This window comes from Ictalurus punctatus, chromosome 21, assembly GCF_001660625.3.
Source record: "Ictalurus punctatus breed USDA103 chromosome 21, Coco_2.0, whole genome shotgun sequence".
Classification (NCBI taxonomy): Eukaryota; Metazoa; Chordata; class Actinopteri; order Siluriformes; family Ictaluridae; genus Ictalurus; species Ictalurus punctatus.
Genome location: NC_030436.2, coordinates 18,876,311 through 18,897,942, shown reverse-complemented (window position 1 = coordinate 18,897,942; position 21,632 = coordinate 18,876,311). Strand labels below are relative to the sequence as shown.

General features: G+C 41.7%; 1 protein-coding gene across 2 annotated transcripts; it reads right to left on the bottom strand.

Annotated features, from left to right (window-relative positions):
- Positions 1–1,293: 1,293 nt before the first annotated feature.
- Positions 1,294–20,815, bottom strand: sort1a (sortilin 1a). Of its 2 annotated transcripts, none has more exons than XM_017450458.3 (21): positions 20,419–20,815; positions 13,923–13,982; positions 11,736–11,809; positions 11,544–11,646; positions 11,220–11,381; positions 10,991–11,064; positions 10,341–10,390; positions 10,107–10,234; positions 9,785–9,929; positions 9,356–9,511; positions 8,890–8,996; positions 8,159–8,261; positions 6,188–6,359; positions 4,612–4,802; positions 3,923–4,112; positions 3,410–3,526; positions 2,697–2,805; positions 2,501–2,613; positions 2,264–2,384; positions 2,126–2,183; positions 1,294–2,030 (listed from the first exon to the last, which is right to left on the bottom strand). In XM_017450458.3, exons 1-20 carry the CDS (start codon positions 20,668–20,670, stop codon positions 2,163–2,165), a joined length of 2,448 nt encoding a protein of 815 aa, XP_017305947.1. In that variant the 5' UTR covers positions 20,671–20,815; the 3' UTR covers positions 1,294–2,030; positions 2,126–2,162. The 2 variants fall into 2 exon arrangements, with proteins under 2 accessions (XP_017305947.1, XP_017305946.1); XM_017450457.3 differs by having other exon boundaries at positions 2,147–2,183.
- Between the last annotated feature and the right edge of the window lie 817 nt (positions 20,816–21,632).

Below are 21,632 nucleotides of genomic sequence, written 5' to 3'. Positions count from 1 at the left end.
ATACCATAAACTCTAATTTGACTTCGGTTTGTTAAATATCCCCAAGCGCTCTATGCTCACACAAAGAAAACCCACGATGGTATAGGTGTTTTAAATTCTTTATTCTGACTTGGGGGGTGAGGGGGGACAACAACCAACAACAAATAAAGACAACAAAATCTTCTCAATCAAGGCTTTACATTTTGAATGGGTTTCCGAGACTTGGATTGAGACGTCAGACATATGAAATGTAGTTACGAACAGTAGCTTATCTGTACATATCTTATTTACAGCACTGGAATTACAACGTCGTGTTTATTCCCCTTACATTCAAAGACAGATGCTGTAAATTCTCTGAATTACCCCAGTAGCATTAAAAATACCGAATACTGACAAATCCATCCAGCGATCAAACACCGAAACTCACTCAAGGTTTTTCTCATCACATTTTGAAGCTGAAGGTGAAAACCAGGGGCCCCTGAGACGTGCATTATTAAAAATCAGTACATAAAAAGTACTGTATTCACATCTTATTTGGGCAGACGCCCTCCTGACAAATCTGTGCACTCAAATCGATCGTAGTCTTACACCGACTGGCCTTGTGGGTTTTATTTCCCGACTGGCATAAAATCTGAAATAAAAGTGGCCCTTTATCGAGCTAATTACTTACATACATACATTGCATTGTTGCCCAATACTGTCGGGTTTACACATCACACACCGTGTCGTAGTTAAGATTAGACAAATAGTCATTCGATTAATTATTGCTATGAAAAGTAATTATACCTTTGCGTAGTAAAAACATACGTTCTCAATCTCCCTTATCATTCATTTCGCCTAGTGTATTACTTAATACAAAATCATACAAAAAACAAACAAACAAAAAAAAAAAAAACTTATCTTATGCCATCAGGAGCTTTTTTTTTTTTTTTTTTTTTTTTTTGCTAGTGCACAACTGCTTAGAAACTCTTGGCTTATTTTACAATAAGATGAGCTTAGTGGGTCATCAGTAAAAACCCACAGTGCAGGTATGAAAGTACCTTCATCCAAGGAAGTAACAGGGAAAGAGCTAGAAGCAATGCAAGTGCTATTGTTGCACAGCATGTCCATTTAGCTTGTTGTCTAGCCTGTACAAACATGAACACACTCCTTGAACTTTAGCTTAATGAACTGTTATTGTTTTGCAATACTGCTTTAATTACTCAGGCTGAATTCTTATATATAAAAAAGAAATATATGGATAAAAATGGCACTGGTGTGTCAATCAGAAGTCTTAAGGTCCTCACAAGCTTATATTATATTTTTTTGTCTCTGTCCCTATAACAGTTTGCATTTAACAAAATAATTCAGGGTTTTTCACTGAATCCCCCACCCCTGCACCGAGAAAGTAACAGAAAGCTTGTTTATGCCAAACTCACTTATAAATGGAAGTCTAAGGGCAGTTGCTGGTGCGTCAATAAAGGTTTAGTCAGGAATTATTCAGTCCTTTAAGAGAAGGAAGAATTAGAATACGATCAGAGTTAGTTCTGAGAGTCTCATGCCACATGGATACAGGAAGACGTAATGCGACCAGAACTACGTTCTTTATATTTATTTAATCTTTACACCTTTACGCTGAAACTTTGAGTTCTTTTCTCAGTACAGGGAAACATTTAGAAATTTGTATTTGTTGTAACCACAAGTTAGGTTGAACTAGTCCTTTAAGCTCTGTGATCTCATGTTATTACTAATATTTGCAGTAAAGTGAAACCCTACACCATAACCATTACAATCCTTAAGTCTTAAAGGAATGAAAATTTCTCAAAAATCAGACTTGCTAGAAAACAAACGTCAAACTACAACCAGTGAAGTAGTCTGCCGAAGAAGAAACACACAAAGAGGAAAATAAAGAGGCGTCCAAAAAGAAAACCATCGTCACAAAAATCCTCCAACTGCCTCCTGTCCAGTGGCTGGAACCAATTAATTTGAAAAAAAGTCTACACTTTCGTTTCCTCATCCTTCAGTAAACTGGTCCGGGCTGTCACTATCCCCACACGGGGTTTAACGTTTACCTGTCACCAATCAGAGAAAGAAGACACATAAATAATCAAACATTACTGATCGCACACACGAAGAGGGTACCGAAGAGGGCATTCCAGTTACTCACTAGTAAGCTTTAGGACACTACCTGAGAAATTCCTGCCTCAATTTCCAGCCAGAAGGTCCTACAGAAACACAAAAACACCCTTTCAGAATAGTTATGTTAAAAATGTAATACAGCTCAAAATAGTGTTGGTGTTGATACCTCATCTGAGTCCTCATTGTAATGAGTCTTGTCTTCCTCTGGAGCATCCACGTCGTCCACACCTTCAATGGCATTAGCCTCCACATGCCTCTGCATCTCTGAATAACGGTGCACCAGGAACCTAACACACACACACACACACACACACACACACACACACACACGTGTCAATATCAAACTGATAACTGACAACACAACTCCATTCCACTCGCTTTATATAATTCAGTCAGATCTTACCTTCCTCCACACACGTACTTCTTGACGAGTAGGACCCCAGCCACGGCACAGACGAGCAGAACCAGGATGATGACGGACACTACAGGAGCCAAGCTTCCTGACTGAGACTCTGACTGATAAACATGCAACTTTGGCTCTAACTTGTGTCCAGATTCCAGTTAACACTGATTAGCATTAAAAAGTACAGATCTCTCACCAGAAGCTCTGGACTAAGCAGGTTACTGACACACTTCTTGCTCAGGTCGATCAGTTTCCTCTCCGGCTGCGTGCCTCCCTCACACCGGTCTCCTGGGATCTTCCTGTAACTGTATAGCACAGCACAAAGCATGAGGAAAAATAACGACCGTATGAAAAACGGCAAAAGTGTTTGGGGGGGGGGCTGAGGCTGAGGCTGATTTCTCTCTCATCCAGACTGCAGATTTTACACAGCCGATCAGTGACAATCGTGATGAGTGGATTATTTACTCCATCATCATTTTCCCCCCTCAAAGCGGCTTTGTAAGAGAAATTCAAAGCAGATAGAACGAGCACACATTGTCCAATCAAAGTACAAATTAGACAAAAGGACAGATGACAGAAGTGTTTAGTGTTTTTATTTGGTTTGGATTAAAGGGTTATCCGTTTGGTATTTTGGAGGAAACATGGCATGAACTCATTCGAGCATTACTTGAAACCCTTAAAAAATTTGAAAATCATGAATGATTTCATGAAAATCCATGAACCCAATCTGAAGTACGAGTAATAGTTTTCCACTCGTCATTATCAGTACGCCATCGGAAAGACGTTGGGATATAGCACATAACATTAACAGTGTCACTGTCGAGGTACTCATGCTTCATGTCTCATACGCAGCACATTTAATGTTCAAACACATAATAAAACAATAATGAATGACAGACTATGCAGTACCCGCTAGTCTGAAGCTGCTCTTTACGGCCATGCAGACAGAACTCGAGCGAGTGGCCCTGCAGCTCCGGCTGTTCCACACACTCGGAGCTGTTCACGGCACGGTAGTAGCCAAAATCACTGCAGGATTGAGAAGAAAGAAAAAAAAGCCCAGGTTTGGGAGGAGAGGCATTATACAGACCAGATTCAGCAGTCTCTCTCATGCCTTTCCTTCAGTAGTGATTCCTTTTTACCTTTTTCATTTGTTTATTAATTACCCATTTCATCCACCAATTTATTTACCCAGCACAATTCTCTAAATTCCAAGGACCCCAGTGATTTTTTCACGATGCCTTTACGCAAGTTTATGTAAAAATAAATAAATAAATATAAATATAAATATATATATATATATATATATATATATATATATATATATATATATATATATATATATATATATATATATATATATATGTTTATGAACCACCCCCCCAAACGAAACATTTCTAAACTTCCATCAAAACCAATTCTCACCACTGGAAGTCGTCCAGAGTGCAGGGACACGGCGTGGGCTGCTTGGTGATGACGAAATCCCTCCCGTTTCGGCATGCCGAGTCTTTGCGTAGCCGTAAGTACGTTTCTTTATATCCCAGCACACAACCATCGTTCGGGTTGCCAGTGTTATCGGAATGGGCGAGCCACTGCACGTAATCCTCCTCCCCGCCTGCAGGGGGAGACAGAGCGAGCGAGCGAGAGAGAGAGAGAGAGAGGAGAGAGTCAAGGATGAGTGAGGAATTTAAAGCATTCAGAAACACTATAAACACAGACACACTAGACTGCAAAGCAGTGTGTTCGCTAGATTAATCACAGCCTCTAAATATTTGTGAATTATTTAGTAAAGCACACAACTCAAAATTCCCCTTCAGGGAAAATGCCACTACTATATTATTATAAGTATTATGCGATATTATAAGAGCACTTAATACTGTATTTGAACGGTTGTGTGACATTCACAATACGACACTTTCTTTTAGAGTTTAGACAGTTCTTTTAGTTTAGTCGCATATGTACGTGGCATTACGCATGTACTCACACATACGTGGAGTGTTCTTCTGCAGTCCTAGTGCAGTGATAACGCAAGCCTCTCTCTCTCTCTCTCTCACACACACACACACACACACACACACACACACACACACACGCGCGCTCTCGCATACACTCACAGTTTCTGGAGAGCAGCTGGTGGAAGTCTATAGTCATGGACACTAAGTGTTGGCTGAACACCGGTTGTCTGAAACCCCACAGGCTGAGGGTCATGGACTGAGCTCCAGGCTCCGAGGCCAAACCCGTGAAGTACAGTGGCGTGTCTGTGAAGTTATATACATGCCAACACTGGCCCTCGTCCGTCGAGAACCTGACAGTGAAAAAAGGCGGAAGGAAAAGCAAACCCCCCCCAAAAAAAACAAACAGTTGAACAAGAGCAGAGTAAGAGTTCAGTTTAATTCAAATAAAATCAGAAATGTAGTTTAGAAGTTAAATGGAGATAGTGGCAAGAAAATAAAATGGCCAAAGAATATATATTACATATATATAAAATATATTATATTATATTATATTATATTATATTATATAATATATACACACACACACACACACACACACACACACACACACACACACACACACACAAAATAATAAAAAGAAAGTACAAAGAGCACAAGGTTTACTCTTAGTTTCATTTTTCAGCCAAGCGCTAGGCCAGAACACACACATTACTTTCAAAACTGATACAAATTTAATTCCGTGTTAATCTAGTTTAAAAAAAAAAAAAACTCTGCGTTTTAGTGTTTTAAGAAAAATGTTTATTACGATGCAGTCCATTTATAATCATGTAATATTGACTCGTTTTCATCCATTTAACTCAGTTTCAGTCAAATAAATTAAAGGGTGATGGGGGGGGGTGTGCACAGAAAACTAAGTAACAACATCATCAATAGAAAATGAATGACTTGTTTGTGCCATATTAATCACCAGCAATTCGAAAATGAAAACCAGATCACCATAAAACTGTCTGCTGAGTTAGTGCTGAATTCACACAGACAGACAGAAATACTGATATTTTCTGGTCAGTGAGACGCAACTAAATGTGTTCTGCCTTATTTTCCCTCACAGTGTGAATTAACATCAGTGCTTCCTTTGAACCAGAGCTCTGCAAACTGTCAACTGTGAACAAAGAGCTTCTGTTAGTCCGAGCAAACCGTATCGTCTCCGGCTGCGACACACTGCTGAGCGACTTCAACACAGCCGCCACCACCACAGATAAATAACGCTTAGTAACTCTGCCGAGTCTCTGCCTCATGCGACTGAGCTTGCGTCTGTCCTTCTCTGCTTCTCTAAATTTAATAAAACGTGTACTTTCATTGTTAGATCACTTTCAGGAGAATTCATTTAAATACACAGACTGGACAAAATGAAAACCTCTCAAAAGAAAGTTTGAGTCAGCGTTCAACACAACATGCAAACGCATGTTACTGCGTCATAAAGTACAAGAGCCAATCATGTTCCAGTATGCAAATACAGCCCACGAAATGAAATGGATGGGTAGAAGCAGAAGAAAGGGGCGGGGCATGTGGGGTTTACAATTTGCATATTCATAGATTTTATAAACGAGGGTCAATGTTAAGATTCCTGTCTTTTTCGTTGTTTAAGAACAAGAACAGGTCCTTCGTGGTTTATTCCAAAATAATATGTCTCTTTAGGTTTGTTTTTTTTGCACCGAGTGTATGCATCAGGACTCACTTGATCTGCGAGATGGGCTGGACGGGATTGTGTTCCACGGCCACCAGCAGTCCTCCAGAGTCCAGGATGGCATAATGGTGCGGTCCTTTGAGCGCTCGCGCCCACGTGTACCCGCCGTCACCAGACACGTAAACGTCAGGAGACATGATGGACACGGCGTCCCCCACGCTGCCTGAGGAGGAAAGGTTCTTTCAAAGTGTATTTAAGAGCTAGAGCAAAGATCTACACCATCTCAAGCGCTGCATCTCAATTCATCTACTTATACCATGTACTAAAAGTATGTGTGTAGTAAAAGACAAACACGTCACGTAACGGAAGAGAACATGGTCACCGTAAACAAACTTCTCGTTGAATTTCAGCTTTTCTTCATTCATTATTCCTTATATAATTTATACTACAGTGATATGTAAATGTACTTTGACTTGTATTTAAAAAAACACACAAAAAAAAAAAAACAACAACATAATATAAAGACAAGTCCAACCACTTCTGAATGTGCATGATCTCCAATCCCTCAGACGTCACCATCTTAAAAACTGTCATGAGGCTGTAACGGATGGATCCACAGATTCAAGTTAAGGCTTTACTATGCAAAGCAGAAGCCGTACATCAACGCTGTCCAGACGCACCGCCGACTTCTCTGGGCTCGGTCTCATCTGAGATGGACAGTAGCTCAGTGGAGTCGTGTTTTGTGGTCCGACGAGTCAATATTTCAAATAGTTTTTGGATAAAACAGCTGTCGTGTTCTCCGGGCCAAAGAGGAAAAGGACCGTCCAAGCTATTATCAGAGTCAGGTCCAAAAACCAGCGTCCGTCATGGTATGGGGACGTGTCAGTGCCTATGGTATGGGTAACTTGCACATCTGTGAGGACACCATTAATGCAGAAATATATATACACACATTTTAGAGCAACATATGCTGCCATCCAGAGCAGGACAACGCCAAACCACATTCTGCGCAGATTACAATTGCATGGTTGTATAAGCAGAGAGTGCGGGTACTAGCATGGCCTGCTGCAGTCCTGACCCGTCTCCTATTGAGAATGTATGGCGCATTATGAAGCGCAAAATAAGGCAACGAAGGCCCCGTACAGTTGCGCATCTGAAGAAATGCATAATGGATGAATGGGGGAAAATTCCTCTTGCTAAACTTAACTAACTGGTATCTTCACCCAGCATCCAAACGCCTAAGTGTTATTAAAAGAAAAGGCGATGTTACACAGTGCTAAACAGTCGACTGTCCCAACTTTTTTGGAGTGTGCTACAGTAGTCAGATTTGAAATGAATGTATATTTTCAAGAATAAATCAAATTCACAAAGTTAAATAAATCAAATAACGTATTAATAATGTGATTTCAATATAGTACAGAGCGAACTGAATTTTCAAATGACTCTCTAGGGGTTTTTTTGTTTGTTTGTTTGTTTGCATTTTCCTTACTGTTCCAACTTTTTCAGAATTGGGGTCGTATAAAATTGATCATTCCCTTGATAGATTTTCCCACATTTCATTTACACCTCTCTAAAATACGTGCTTGAATTCAGCGAAGCGATCCTTCACAAAGCTCCTCCTCCCTCATGCAAGGAGTTTGTGAGTAATATTAGCTGAAACGGTGTCCACAGATCCACACTCGGAAAAATCTAGCAGAAATCGCAGACCATCCGGGTACCTTCGGGATACTCGTTTAAACATACGTAAGATTTGGGACACACTAACCTCATCTCAGATACGATTTAGTATGGACAGTATGCGAAATCATGAAAATGTTTCTCTTTTCTTCTAGGAGTGTATTTCTATGCCATAAATTAACATGTGTGGTACAATATTGCAACTGAACAACAAAGCAACATGGATAAAGATTTTCCACAGTTCAGAATATACAGTAGGTGGTTTACAGATAGAAATCTGCAAGTGTGTGTGTGTGTGTGTGTGTGTGTGTGTGTGTGTGTGTGTGTGTGTGAGAGAGAGAGTACCATGAGCAAGGATGAGACCAACAGCGCTAGGTTCGGTCAGCGGCAGCATTGGCACGGTGAGCCTCATCGATGTGCTGTAGGAGGCGTGAATATGGAGACTGCACTATAGCAACACACACACACAGACACACACACAAACAATTTACCATTTCCTCCATGCAATATGACAGACTGCTGAATAAATGCACAATTCTAGCCTTGTATAGCTATAAAGAGTCACGGTTTGCATGATGCTATGATTTAAGACTCTTCCACTCCTAATCACAGTCGCTGCGAAGGCAAGTTAAATGGCGATGATGACAGAATGAATTCAGGTGTCTCTGTATGAATCAAATGCTTAACAGCACATGCTGATCTAATAATAGTATCCTTCATTAATTAGCAGCGTTTCATCATGAACTTCCTCTGGCACTGTGCATGTGTCTCCCATCGATGTACCTGGCAGTACACACACGCACAGTACCATTAAGGAAGGAGGCATGGCTTCAGTCCAACAAATTTACAAATATGTGTCTGGCAGTGTATATTCTCCCTAAATAGCCCTTTTAGAACTACTCTGCTCAAGCAAAATATGCAAAATGACTCTTCACTGGCAAGGACCTTCACTGACATCGTTCCTGCTCTTGGTGCAAGCCTAAATTGACGTGAACGTGAACCACCTACACTAATATATTCCTCTAAACTAGACCTGCATTGTCTGCATGTGTGTGTTTGTTTAAAAGGACTCTCACCATGACCGGATCCTTTGCAGTGGAGTCGCACTCTGCGTTCCAAGGTTTCTTCAGAGGCATCCAATTTCCTCCCTGATTGAACGTTACCACGGACTGAACAGAACCATCTGGACAGACCAACACACACCAGCTTACATCACACACCAGGACTCACCAGTACACACACAATCTCCTGTCGCAGAGCTTTTTGGAAGAGCACTCAGCAGATAAACCAGCACATCTGATACAAGAAAGCCTGAAAGCGACTGTAGATAAAGCGTTTTAAGAGATTAGCTAAATGGAGAATATCATAAGGACAGTTTAAAACAAATAACGTAGACTATTTTTTAAACTAAAACTAAAAGAAATAATTAATAACGTCCAATAAGCGCATGCTACTTTCATTAAACGTTATGTTCTTTTGTCCAAGGTGGGGGTGATGAAAGTTCATTCCAGACTGGAGATATATGTGCGCTTGTTTGTGTACCGTGAGCCAGCATGCTGGTCATGTAGACGCCCCTGAGCGAGCTGACGACAGTGAAGTCAGTCTCGCCGCCTGTGGACGTGTAAAGATGGCGCTCGAGGGACTTGGAGAAGACGATGCCTCGGTAATCAGACACGTAGATCGTGCCCATCCCTGAGTCTGGAGAGGACGAGAGGAGTGAGAGATACGCAATCGACAACCTTGAGTTACCGTCAGTCAAATTTAAACCTCAGGTGCAGCCAAGACACTATCCAGGTCAGGATACAATGCAGGTTTCAATCTTACTTCATACAATACATAGTGTAAGTAGTGTAATATTGTCAGAATGATGAATAAGAAAGACTAACACAATGAGGACTTTAATGACATGGTTTAATCTTACTAGCTTGAGGACCACGTGTAAATACACATGCGCAAACACACAAAACTGACCACCAGGTTCATCCACATGCATGAAAACCATGTCGTCGTTGGCAGACAGTATGGAGTAAAACTGTTCGTGTCCCACGTCCGGCAACTGGGCCATGTCCCAAACGTCACCCTGATCCACAGACACATGAATCATGCGCATCGAACTCTGATACACAGAGAAAGAGAGAGAATGAAAATACAACGAAAAAAATTGTGAAAACCATTTAAATGTCTTTACATTCTCCCAATTGTCACGTTTTACTGTAATTACAAGGACATTATGGTTTAACAAAGAACAGACAGACATGCCCAACTACACACACACAAACACACACGAGCGTACCGTGGCAGCCATGATTGAAGCGAAGAGAAAACGGCCGCCCAGACCAAACGAGTAAATCCTGCTCCCGATAGTCTTAAAGCTCCGGCCGAAATCTGAGGTTTTCCTCAACTCCAGCGCACCCCTTTCACCTTACAGTACAACACACACACTTTATAACAACAGGGACAAACAATAAGCAGCTGTGTATTTAGACACATTTGATATTTTTCGTGGCAATATGAGAACAAGACTCACTACAGGAGCCGTTTGGGTTGGTGGTGAAAAACAGAGTGTCAGCAGTCCCCCTAAAACACACACACACACACACACACACACACACACACACACACACACATGAATGAGCATAAAAGAATTCACCCTTTTAGATTCAGGACACTGAACACTGCTTGGTTAATGTGTCCATTTCCGCAGTGTTAACGGTGGGTGTGTTTTATTATTTATATATTTTTGTTCTTCACCTGTCAAGGAATGTACGTTATTGTGGATTTCATATGCAGTCCCTGACGCAACGCTTATATGTGCCGCCTTGTAAAGTCTTTGCATCCAAGTGTACATCCAACATTAGCCCGAACCAACATTCCTCGCTGTGGTAAAACTACTGACCACTGAAACCATCTTTCCCCCTGCGTCATCTAAGCTGTTTCTGGAGCGCTCACTTGTAATTACGACTCGCAGTCATATGGAGATTTTAGGTAGTTGAAAACTACTAATAGAACGTAAAGGAAGCTCGTTTTAAAAACAGCTGAGACGGAATGGATTTACACTTAAATTGCACACTAGCTAGCAGAACAAAATCAAACTCATGTAAGAATGGGATTTACATCACACGAATTGTCTTACTTTATACATATGTACGTGCGTGTGTGTGCGTGCGCTCGTGTTACCATTTCACCAGACACACTGTATAGTGAATCCTCTTCCAGTGGAGCCCAAAGTCCTTAGAGAGCCACAGGTCATACTGCAGGAGGAACAAGGAGCATGAGTGAAAACTCACAGAAGCTCAGTGTCCATTCACATTTAACAATAATGTGGGAATAAGAGGGGTCCAAAACTAATAAATAATGACACGGTTTAAATGACACTGTAATAACGATACAATTCCCCAGAGCTCACCACTGTGCTAATAACAGCGAGTACGCTGTTGTTCTCCGGGTTGTAGGTGATCTGCGTCAGCACTTGGAAGGGCAGGTTGGATGGGGTGAAACTCTTTCCGAAATCCAGCGAGCGTAAAATTCTCGAGCCGTGTCCCTCAGACACATAACCTGTGAGGATCACCTGGGGAGAAAATAAATAAATAAATAAATAAATAAATAAATAAATAAATAAATAACACAGCATAAGACTTCCACACATGCTTTATTCTTTTACTGGGTGAACAGGAGAATGAGCGAAGAGAACATAACAGTCATCCGGGGTCACGAGGAGTTTCAGCCTCACCTTTCCGGAGTTGTCCGGGCCGATGGCAATGCCGAAGTGTGTCATGACGAAGGTGTTGTTCAGGAGATACGTGACGTCCTGGAAGGACTTCCCATGGTCTTCACTGGGACACAGGGTTATTATTAGTGAGCGATGCTAATGAAAGGATCCTTGAATCATTTGATTATTAGACACACGCACACACACACACACCTCCTGTAGAGTTTGGGCTCGCTAAAGCGGAACATGAACAACGGAACCTGATACGTAGTGAGGACCAGCAACACCTGCACACAGGAACATACAGCAAGTGTAAACACAGTAACACAAAATAATGTGCTGGATTTTGTTGGGAAACTAAACTAAACTATATGAAAAGGAATGAATAACCCCACCCCTCATCCTGACCTTAACCAATCAGTCCATCCTAAGCTTAACCAATCAGGGTTGTTTTTTTGTTTTGTTTTTTTGCAGAACTACTTGAATCGAATGAAATAGTTTTGCACAGTCTTTCACAGTGATGTTTGTTGGTAAATGAGACATTTTAGCTGCACTCATGTTCGACGCACGTGAACCTAAGAGGGTTTTCAGAAAATCTGCTGCGATTTTGAAAAATAGCAAGCTCCTTGCGTTTGCGTAAATAAAACCCTACACTTACAAGACCACACCACAATAGCACAATGGTGAATTTTATTATTACAGTTTAAATTGTTTTCTTGTACTTTATCATTTAAAAATATTCGACAAAACCTGCCACTAGATTTTTGATTTGACAGTGTTTGTTTTTTGTTGACAATTTTTTTTTTACTTTTACAAAACCAATTAGGGTGACAAACATTTTAAAAATTCATTTTTATTTCATTCCAATAATATTATGATTATGAAGATTATTATTATTATTATTATTATTATTATTATTATTAATATTATTATAAGTGGTTGGCCTTTTTGGCCATCTAGACTTCTAGAACAGCTTGATCCCCCCTGAGTCTGCCAACCTGTATGAATGAGGTCATTAGTCTCAAAGCTGTGTGACTCCAAGCCCAGATTTGTGTGTGTGAGAAAGAGTGAGGAGAGAGAGAGAGAGAGAGAGAGAGAGAGAGAGAGAGAGAGAGAGAGAGAGAGAGAGAGAGAGAAGGGAAAACAGACAGATGGGGAGGGAGAGAGTGAGAGAGAGAGACAGTAAAACAGACAGATGAGAGAGAGGGAGGGAGAGAGAGCGAGAGAACAGGCGAGAGAGAGAGAGTGCGCGCGAGAGAGAGAGAGAGCGAGCGAGCGAGCGAGCGAGAGAGAGGGCCAGTTCTGGAGAAGGTCAGATGAAGAGTGCAGTCTGGCGTTAGCTGTGCGCTGAGGCAGTTATTAGAGATATTTATTTTCTTAGTCGAACAAACAGACATCACAGAATATCGGCTTTTAGAAAACTGTTCTTACAATATTAAGACTCGAGGCTTGTTTTTCATTTCGCTGAACTCCAACATGCACTCTTCATCGAACAAATTGCTATTTTACTTATTGCTAAATACTAAGTGTATTTATTTAATCCACTAAAACTCTTTTCGAATCCGTCCCATAATAAAAGGGGAGAGAAGGAAATCGCTTAATTCCTCACACTAAAATAAAATAACCCTCACAGGTTCTTCATAAACATTCTTTATTTTCATAGCTGGATCTTTTGCTGACTAAAAGAACGACATCCGCTGTCTTTCTGATACGGAGTCGAGTATGGTGCCGGAAAACGCGGCGTAAGGATAAGAATTTGAAATTCAATTCGCCCCGGGTTTCGCGATTCGGAAGGGTCGCATACCACAGGCTCAGAGCATGAAGCCAAACGCAAACACGCGCTCAGGAGGACAGCGGGTCTCTCGCAGCTCGAAAGGAAGAACAGCTTTAAGGGTTAGAGTACCGCGAGAGTACTGCGAGGACCGCGTCTCGGCGTGTCCCGGACACTCGGGTCACGCTTGAATCTCCACTTCACTAACAACTTCCCTTTCGCTTCACGAGCAGGTGCTCGTCCTCATAACGAATCAGACCTGACATCAGAAAAACCCCAGGCTATGAGGACTACGAGGCCGAACAGGGACATGATTTACCCGAACAATCCTTTAGAACTGAAGGTTATGATTTAAGTGAAAGCTCTGGCATGTTAAATGATTGATATGCTTTAATGATTTAATTCCACACCCAATCTGTATATGAAATATGGATATTGCACTCCTGAGGTACTATCATTATTATCAGGGGATTAATAGTAAAAACATCAACATCAACAATATATTGCATTCTGACATAAACTGCTCGGCAGTGTTCCTGAAGGCGCGGTCGGTGTTTCGTAGGCAGAACAACGCTGTAGAAATCACAGAAGTGAATGATTTGAGCTGGCAGAGGTAGATAAACACTCACCCCCGTTCCATCTCCCACCCAGGCCAGAGACACCGAGCCGGACACGTCATTAAAGACTCGCTGCAAGAGACATAGGGACAAAAGCGTTCAAGTGATAGGTTACACCTCAGCACACTTTGAATTATCGTTTACGCTGTGATAACACATCGCAGAGTGTCTGTTGAGGATTAACCGTGGCGTTACCGTGGTAACAGACTTGTTAATAAACAAACTTGTTTGTTGATTTATTTTACGCAAATCATACAGACACGAGTTAACTTTACTTTTACATCAAGTGCTGTGCTTCATCCCCAAAAACCAGACGCTGAAATACAGCAGGGCCCCCCCAAGTGTGTGTGTGTGTGTGAGTGAGAGAGTGAGAGAGCGCGGGCGCGAGAAACTGAGGAAGAGCATAACCCCCTCCTTCTTTTCACCACTGGGTTCACCATTGGAATGTCTTTTGTGTGTGTGTGTGTGTGTGTGTGTGTGTGTGTGTGTGTACCACATTTTTGTCTGCCTGACACACTGAGAAAAGAAGAGGCACTGAGGAAAAAAACATTAACATCCACTCATGAGAGACAGAGAGATAAGCAGATAATGACGGAAACAGACAGGCATGAACTGTGAAAAACAGAGAGAGAAAGACAGACAGATAAACAGACAGACAGACAGCCGAACAAAGAGACAGACAGACTGACGTACAGAGTGGCAGACCAATAGATAAATGGATTGAGAGAAAGGAAGGTGCCTATAGATGCTTATTTAAACAGAGTAACGGACAGACAGACAGATAAAGAGATGAAAGAGAAACAGAAAAACAGGCAAATAGATAGATAGGCAGATAGATAGAGGAGGGTACAATAGACCTGTAAGGTAAGGTGAACTGACACAGTCCAACTGAAAGACAGACAGATTAATGGAGGTCTATTTAAAACAGACTGATGGACAGACAGGTTGATAAAGAGATGGAGAGACCGACAGAAAGAAAGAATCCTAAACAAATAGAAAAGCAAACAGAGAGAGAGAGGGAAAGACAGGCAGATACACTAAGAGAAAGACAGGTTAGAACACCTACATTTTATCCACAGGCTGTCGGAGAGACAGACAGATAAACTGACTGAAAGACAAAGAGACAAACAGATCGATAAAGAGTTGGAGAGGTAGACAGAAAGACAGACAAACAATCTAGCAGGTATACAGACAGAGGGCAAGACAAACAGATAGACGAACAAAAATATAGACAGTGATTAACAAACAAAACAGATTGAAAGACAGAAGTCAATAAACAGAGAGAGGGACAGCAAGACAGAGAGAGAGAGAGCAAGACAGATAAAATCGATAAATCGATAAATAGACAGACAGACAGACAAACAGAGAGACCAATAGATAAACAGATTGAGAGACTGGACAGACTGAACAACCAATGGAAAAATAGACAAGGAAAGAGAGATGGCTAAATGGATGGACAAGAGAGAGAGAGTATGAGAGTAAAAATGAATGGAATGGAGGTTTAAGACACATAGTACAAATTAGGACACCACAGAAAACCTCTCCACACACACACACACACACACACACACACACACACACACACACACACACACACACACCCCATCTGCCCTTTACAGGCCACATGGCCCTTTAGTCCGACTGTCTCGAAGGCAAAAAGCCTTCACAGCATTTCTGCAATTCCAGATTGTTCCCCAAGGACACACAACCTCTCAAACTCTCTCTTTATATACATACACACACACACACACACACACACACACACACACACACACACACACACACACACACTCCAGGTTTGCATTTAAATGGATGAACTTGTTGCAATAGAAGGCAAATAAATAAATTAATAAATCAGTGCATGTTTGGAGAAGGCAGTGGAAAGCCGAGGCTGCGTTCACTCCAAGTGTGAATAAAAGTTTCCATGTTTCGCAAATGCAGAGCGGTTTTTACCTCCCCGTCTCCTCCAGACCCGGCCTGTAACTCCGACAGCACGTGCACTCGGCATGTTCACAGCACCTGCATCAAATCTACTGCCAGAGCTACTTTTCCAGAACATTCTGTTTTACGTGCTGTGAATAACACCGCCCGTCTCACCTTGTTATAACATAACCTGTTATGTTTGGCTGCAGGAACCAAACATAATATAAAAACCCTCAGAGAGAGAGAGAGAGAAAGAGAGAGACAGAGACAGAGAGACAGAGAGAGAGCACAAGAGTGAGACAGAGGTATACAAAGAGAGAAACAAGGCGAGAGACAGACAGAGAGAGAGACAGAAAGAGACTATGAACAGACACTTCTCTTCAGGCACAGGTGCAAGGTGCAACGTGCACCCCCCCGCCCCCCACACACGCACACACATCTTCCAGCCACACACCACAAACAACCACCCACCGCCTCTCCCACCCACACACACCCCAACACACCCCAACACACCTCTCAATCACATCCACACACCCCCCCCCACACACACACCCCAACACCCACCCACACACACACAGACACCCCCCAGAAACACCCCCCCCACCCACACGCACCCCAACACCCCCCACACACACTGACACCCCCCACAGACACACCGACACACCCACCCCCATCCACCCCCCCACAAACACACACCCTGTGACGTGACGTCACTCCTCCTGTCTGTCTCCCTCGGTATGAAGGATAAACGATTAACACTCAGTACATTTACATGGACAACAATAATCCACTATTAACCCAATTAAGACGATACTCTGATTAAGAAACTAGCATGTAAACAGCGATTATTGATGACCTTAATCCGATTAAAGTCATACTCGAAGTAAACACAAATGGAATTAAGACGTGTGGAGTATTCCTGTTTTACTTGCATTATCGACGTGCGTTACAGACATGTAAACACCTTAATCACACTATTAACGTCGTGTGAGTTCTCACCACATTTTGCGACAAGACACGTACACACATGGCAGCGCTCAACCGTTTGATGGCAAACAAGAGAACACGGCTGCGTCCCAAACTGCATATTTACCTACTATAGGCCTGTAGTGGGGAAAAAAATACATGCATCTCGGCTACTATATAGACGGTAAGTACGCGGTTTGGGACGCAGCCCACGGCTTCAAGCAGTTAAAGCGATCGTAAATAATTAAATAAAAACACCCAAAACTATACGGTACCATAACAAAGACCAACTGTATGTCGATACGTGAAATTCTGGAGGGACGTCGGGGCGCGGTGATGTAATGACGCGGGCTGTTAATCTAATTATGTTCTATAACATGTAAAACGGGAACATGACAGGAATATTCTAAAAGTGACTCATGTAAACACGGCTCATGTAAGGTCAATAATTAGATTACTGCTGTCCATGTAAACGCAGTCATTCATGTTCAGCAGGCATCCCAGAGGAACATGGGTGAAAGGTCATATCTGCTAAATTATTCTTCTGCTTTGAACCCAGAGAGACTCTGTAACATCATCTCATGTCTAGCCAACACACACACACTATGAGAGGAGATGACAGACAAGAGTTTTGACTTTAACCCCATGTCAAACTGCAAACATTTTAGTGTTTTCTTCTTGTAAGACTGTCCTTATTTCCCTGTCTCTCGCTCTGTAAAAGTTAGAAACAATCATTCTTCTGCATGTCCACATTCTCAGTTCCTGGAAGCACTGCATTCTCCACCCCCCGCCCCCCCCATCCCACGAGCACATAAAGTTATTTTGGCTTCCTTCGTTTTTTTTTTATAAAAAAAAAAATTTTTATTACAATATTTAAACAGCAGGAATCCAGAAACCACAGGCTTCTCTCTGGAAAGAAAATAACATTTAGACAGGTGCGCGACTGCAAAAGCACACACGGTAAAGTTAAAACCTAAAAATAAATAAAATTCCACTGTTTGAGAAGGAGCAGAACTTTAAAAATAGTTACACACTTTCATGATGGACGTTTAGAAAGGTGCAGTGCATAGATTTTAATTTTAAATAAATAAATATATATATAAACAAATGAATAACGACAACCAAAAAACAATCTCCGACATCAAAACCTGGAATAAATACTGAATGATCTGAAGCTGATCATTGCAAATTTACACAAACTCCAGATACAAATGTTTTTCCAAACTCACTTTATCCAACATTTCTTGTGTAAATGCTCCTACAAACTATTTACAAATAAACCGGTTCATATCCAGCATGATAAAGGAGGCACACTGAATTCCCTCTTTCCTTCTGTCCTCCATTTTTCAGAATCGCCTCAGATTACGTTGACATGCAAATCAATATTCTGATCATTATCGGAATTTGGCGATATTCTGATTAGCATTAGTGAGTCATGTAAACACCGCAGTCCGGTGTGTCTGAACTTACATGGAGAATTTACACAGAAAGGCAGAACTGTAGACCTCCCACGTCATTTATATGAAGTATTTAGAGGGAAAAGGTGGTTTCAGGTGACGTGGAATGCAACGTACGTCACCTCTGAAGACTTTTACACAGATCTGTGAAATTTCACAGTAATTCCTCGTTGAAAGTTTGTCGTTAACGGCTGAGCCGCTGCGAGTTTTTTTTTTTTGAATATGTTAATGAGTGGCCCTTATGTAAAGCTAAATGGAAAAAAATAAATAAATAAATAAAAACCCCAACAACAGCCTGAACCTTTCTTGCTGAGCGTGTATGAAGAATTCCTCAAACATGACGAGTGTGCGCACCGAGAGCCTGCTCAAATCCGTCCATCTGTCCGTCCATCTGTCGGTCCCATTATAAAACCCGGACAGCAGCAGGACACCTCGACGCTCTGGCGTTCTTCAGTGCGTGTTTTAACATAATTCCTTCCACACAGACCACACCTAAAGTGTTGAGAATGTTAGGAATCGAAAGTTCAATATTCCACACATTCTTTGGAGAGCTCATTTTTGCTGTGGATCGTGAAACTAACGAGTTTCCTTTGGCACTGATTGAAATGTCCAGAGAAGGAAAGACATCTGACTCCGGCACGACTGATTCCAGTAGATCTGTATCTGTAGAAGTCTGACAGCGGGTAGATCTGTATCTGTAAAAACCCGCATCTGACAAATGTTGGAGACACGTCCTGGCTGATCAACGACGTTTGTGCTAAGCGGGAATCTGTGCGACTTTGCCGTTTTTTGGCAGCTTGGCGTACGCAGCACAAATTCTTCTCATGTGGAAAAAGAAAGTGGGTCTGACAAATTACTGTCAAAATGTTCAGACGTTTTAATAAAATATTTACTGCAGTTTAATTATTTTTCCTATAGCTCATCTCTACGTCACTTTAATTGATCTATTCGCCACACACAGACACAGAGAGAGACACATACAGAGAGAGATGGTGAGACAAGGAGAGAGAGAGGAAGACAAACAGACAGACAGAGAGAGACACGGACAGAGACACAGACACATATTTAGAGAGAAACACAGAGAGTGAGACAAGGAGAGAAAGGGGGAGACACAGACAGACACAGAGAGAGAGAGAGAGAGACACATATACAGAGAGAGAGAGAGAGAGAGAGACACACACACAAAGAGAGAGGCACAGAGAGAGATGGAGAGACAGATACACTGAGACACACACAGACAGAGACACAGATACAGAAAAACACAGAAACAGACAGGGGGGGGGCACAGAGAGAAACACACAGAGAGAGACAGACAGAAACAGATAAACCGAGAGAGGTAGACACACAGAGAGAGAGACAAACTGTATTATTCCACAGCATAGAGGAGCTGTAGAAGTGTCCCTCATCTTTACTGTGAAAATGAACATGATACAGCACACTAAAACCAGAATCAAACCCAACTGATCACTCGAGGTGATTCCCATTTATCTTTACATGTAGTGTATTTAAAGGGACCTTGACCTAACGGTCTGATTGTGAAACCAGGTTTGGCTTCCTGTCCTCAGTGCACACACACGGTGATCAACTTGGCTTTCGCTCACGTTCACTTGGGTTTCAGCAAACACTAAACCGCTTGGCACAGGACAGAGGAACGAGATATAATCAGAGAAATAGAATAAAAAGAATCAGACTTTCTTTTGCACCCGGAACACATCTGGCAGAGTTATGGATTAAGTTAATAAGTGACTGGTGTTTTAAAAAAAAAAAAATTAAAATGTTTACTTTATAAACATTTGTGATCCAGAACAAGTCAAACACCAATCATATTTTAGTTAACGAAACAGGAAATTTAAAAAAAGTGAGAAAGTTTTTCAAGCAGTTGTGGGCTGACTGACCATCAGTACCTTCCATCAGTTAAGTTTTATTACACGTAACACTCAGTATTTTACACATATTTATATACTTGTAAATAATGTTCTAAAAAAACAGTATTTATGAGTATCAGGTGTATTGTCAGTGCATTTATACATCCATTACACCCCCAAATATCGCGGATACGTATCGCGAGGGTCAAATATCGCGATATTTCGCTTGACATATCATCCATCTCTAAACAAGAGTACTGCATGTTCTCCAGAAGCGTAACAGCAAATCCTACTCACAGTGTGTGTGTCCTCCTGCAGCCTGGCTTCATAGTCCTGCAGGGAACGACACGACTCCCTCACCGACTCCTCGCTCCTTTTCACTTTCCCCTCAACTAAATCGTTAAAACCGGTTTTCCATTGGTTTAAAAGCGCCGTGTTTTCTCTCCGGCTGAGACTCAATGCGTGCTCAAAATCCACACACAGCGCCGCTAAAACAAATAAAACTACAACAGGCCAGCACACAGCTCTCATATTTACTCCAAACAGCATTAAAAACTCTAGTATTTATTTCAAGTGTGTGTTTAAAAGTTGTGAAAAGTTGTAAAAGCCGTCGAGCATCACTTCGCGTTGACACCGCCGCTGTATAACGGTTACATATCTGCTGTGTCGCGAGCCGTAGCGGTCTCGTGCACTTACTGATGCGCGAGTTCAGCTCGAATTAGGAAGGCGGGGTCTAAGCGCTTGATTGGCCCATTCAAACCGCCCACTCGCGCACCTTAACACACGCGATTGGCCGCTTAAAATTGTCGGCGGGATTTCATTGGACAGCACAGGTGTCGATTTAAACCCCAGTCGCCCAAGGCGGAGAAAAGTTAAAAGTGAGCATAGCGCGACAGAAAGTAGGTTAGCCACGCCCCCTGGTGATGTATCTGAGGGCGCTGATTGGTTGCTACGGCATCAGGCACTAATTCTGTGATCGAAGAGTAATACAAACGGACATAAAAAATAATAATAAAATAATACAACGGACAATAAAAAAGTTCAAATACTATGATATACTTATGTTTTAAAACAGTGTAATAGTAGGATTTTCTCTTCTAAGTCTCCATTAGCATCGCCATTTCCTCAGCGACGTATTTAAAGCAGAAAAACCACAAAACGATCATGATTCAAAAATATTTCATAAAATATAATATTCAACTATGTTTTACTTATCACCGCACACCACAGGTTATGTGGTTTAAAAAAAGTTTTTGGTTACCACGTCTTGCTAAAATAATCATATCGTTATTGCAGATCACGCACAATCGGTCCACAAGCGTTGCCACTTGTTTTGTGACGTCACCACACTGAATAAACTTCTATACATTAGTGAAAAAAAAACAAACAAACAAAAAAACCCCAGTCATCCAAAAGACATGCCAGCTATACGTCGTACAATCTTTAATAATTTCTTGGTGGTGAGCCAGAAACAGAGGTCCGAGAACACATAATATGAGGTTTACCATCCG

Coding starts and splice junctions, on each gene's coding strand:
- sort1a (XM_017450458.3), bottom strand. CDS start 20,670: ATGCTGTTTGGAGTAAATATGAGAGCTGTGTGCTGGCCTGTTGTAGTT. Junction 10,391..10,990: donor ACAGTGTGTCTGGTGAAATG/GTAACACGAGCG, acceptor TGTGTGTTTTAG/GGGGACTGCTGACACTCTGT. Junction 2,385..2,500: donor AAGTACGTGTGTGGAGGAAG/GTAAGATCTGAC, acceptor TGTGTGTGTTAG/GTTCCTGGTGCACCGTTATT.